This window comes from Vollenhovia emeryi, unplaced genomic scaffold, assembly GCF_000949405.1.
Source record: "Vollenhovia emeryi isolate VEMERY1.0 unplaced genomic scaffold, V.emery_V1.0 DF946773.1, whole genome shotgun sequence".
NCBI lineage: Eukaryota > Metazoa > Arthropoda > Insecta > Hymenoptera > Formicidae > Vollenhovia > Vollenhovia emeryi.
Window position 1 is genome coordinate 1 of NW_011959593.1, and position 1823 is coordinate 1823.

At 61.6% G+C, this 1823-nt stretch overlaps 1 protein-coding gene across 1 annotated transcript; it reads left to right on the forward strand.

Annotated features, from left to right (window-relative positions):
* Positions 1-49: 49 nt before the first annotated feature.
* Positions 50-1784, forward strand: LOC105559283 (the record flags this gene model as incomplete). The annotated part of the gene is made up of 1 exon (XM_012007457.1): positions 50-1784. A coding segment is annotated over one exon (1735 nt), but the record flags the coding sequence as incomplete, so codon positions are not given.
* Positions 1785-1823: the final 39 nt, after the last annotated feature.

The window sequence follows — 1823 nt, forward strand, 5'->3', positions numbered from 1 at the left end:
GCGTTTGTCCTGCCTCGCCTGTCTCTCTATCGGGGCACCTCTACGCCAGGAGACACCAAGTGGCCCCACGTCCAAGGTCTTGCGTTGGCTGATCCGCAATACCTGGACAACGATCCTATCGAACTGCTTCTGGGCGCAGAGGTCTGCTCAACCATCCTCCAGGAAGGCCTGCGCAGAGGCGGACCGCAATCCCCCATCGCACAGAAAACTGTCTTCGGGTGGATCCTCTCCGGGGGCTGCAGCGCCGAATCACTTCACGGCCGTCCCAGCTCTCTACACTGTGCAGCTGATCACGACCTGATCCAGCTCGTGCAGACCTTCTGGGAACAGGAACGGGAGCCCTCGCCTCCTCCCCTCCTCTCCCCCGACAAAGAGATGTGTGAGACACTCTTCACCCGCACGGTTAGCCGCACGAGCAGCGGGCGCTACGTAGTGCGCCTGCCAGCCGAGCGACTCCTGGCCGCCATGGAGCGCAAATTCACCCGCGACGGAAGGTTCAGAGAACTGTACACGGCCTTCATGCAGGAATTCCTCGAGCTGCAACATATGTCAGCGGTCCATCCTTCCGACAAGGGCCAAGCACGATGCTACTTGCCGCACCACGGAGTGCTTCGCGACGGCCAGCCCGATAAGCTCCGGGTGGTCTTCAACGGTTCACAACGTACGAGGTCCGGTGAGTCCCTGAACACAAAATTACTAGTCGGAGCCAATCTCTTGCCATCACTCGCAGACGTGTTGCTCCGTTGGCGGTGGCACCGGTTCGCCTTCGTCACGGACATTGAGAAGATGTACCGGCAAATTCTCATCCACCCCGAAGACCGCGACCACCAACGAGTCTTGTGGCGAGCGGACCGCAAGGGGGACGTTCAAGAATTCCGCCTCAACACTGTGACCTACGGGCTCGCGTGCGCGCCATTTCTCACGATCCGTACGCTGCACCAGCTTGCCGAGGACGAGGGCGCGCGACACCCGCGAGGAGCCGCCGCGCTCCGCCACGATTGCTACGTGGACGACATCGTGACCGGAGCACACTCACTTCACGACGCGATCGCATTGCAGACGGAGCTGCGCGAGCTCTGTACGGCGGGCGGATTCCCGCTGAGAAAGTGGGCGGCAAGCCACTCCGAGATCCTCAGAGGAGTCCCGCCCAATCACCGGCTTCAGACGCCACCGCACTCGTGGAACAACCAAGGTCATGCCACCCTCGGCCTTCGCTGGCACCCGAAGAATGACCAGTTCTCCTTCGTCATTCGCCCCCTCACCGAAGTGGCACTCACGAAACGACGAGTTCTCGCCGAAACCGCTCGGCTCTTTGATCCACTGGGCTGGCTCGCCCCGGTGATCATCCGCGCAAAGATCCTTATCCAATCCGCCTGGCTGCAGCGGATTGATTGGGACACGCCGCTCCCCGCTGATGATGTGCTCCGCTGGAAGGGCCTTCTCGACGAGCTTCCTCTCTTCGATCAAATCCGGGTGAACCGTTGGCTCGGCTGCGACAGCGAGGACTCACAACTGGAGATGCACGGGTTCGCCGACGCATCCGAGCGGGGATACGCGGCCGTGGTGTACCTTCGCTCCTCGATTTCAAACGTCCCCTCGCTCCACTTACTGGCGGCCAAGAGCCGGGTCGCCCCTGTAAAACAGGTGTCCGTGCCACGACTTGAGCTCTGCGCTGCGGCACTGCTCGCCAACCTTGCGCAACATCTTCGCAGCACACTCGATCTCGGCGCGACTCCAGTGTATCTGTGGTCCGACTCCAGCGTGACACTGCATTGGATCCAGGGGCACGCCTCACGCTGGAAAACCTATGTGGCCAACCGCGC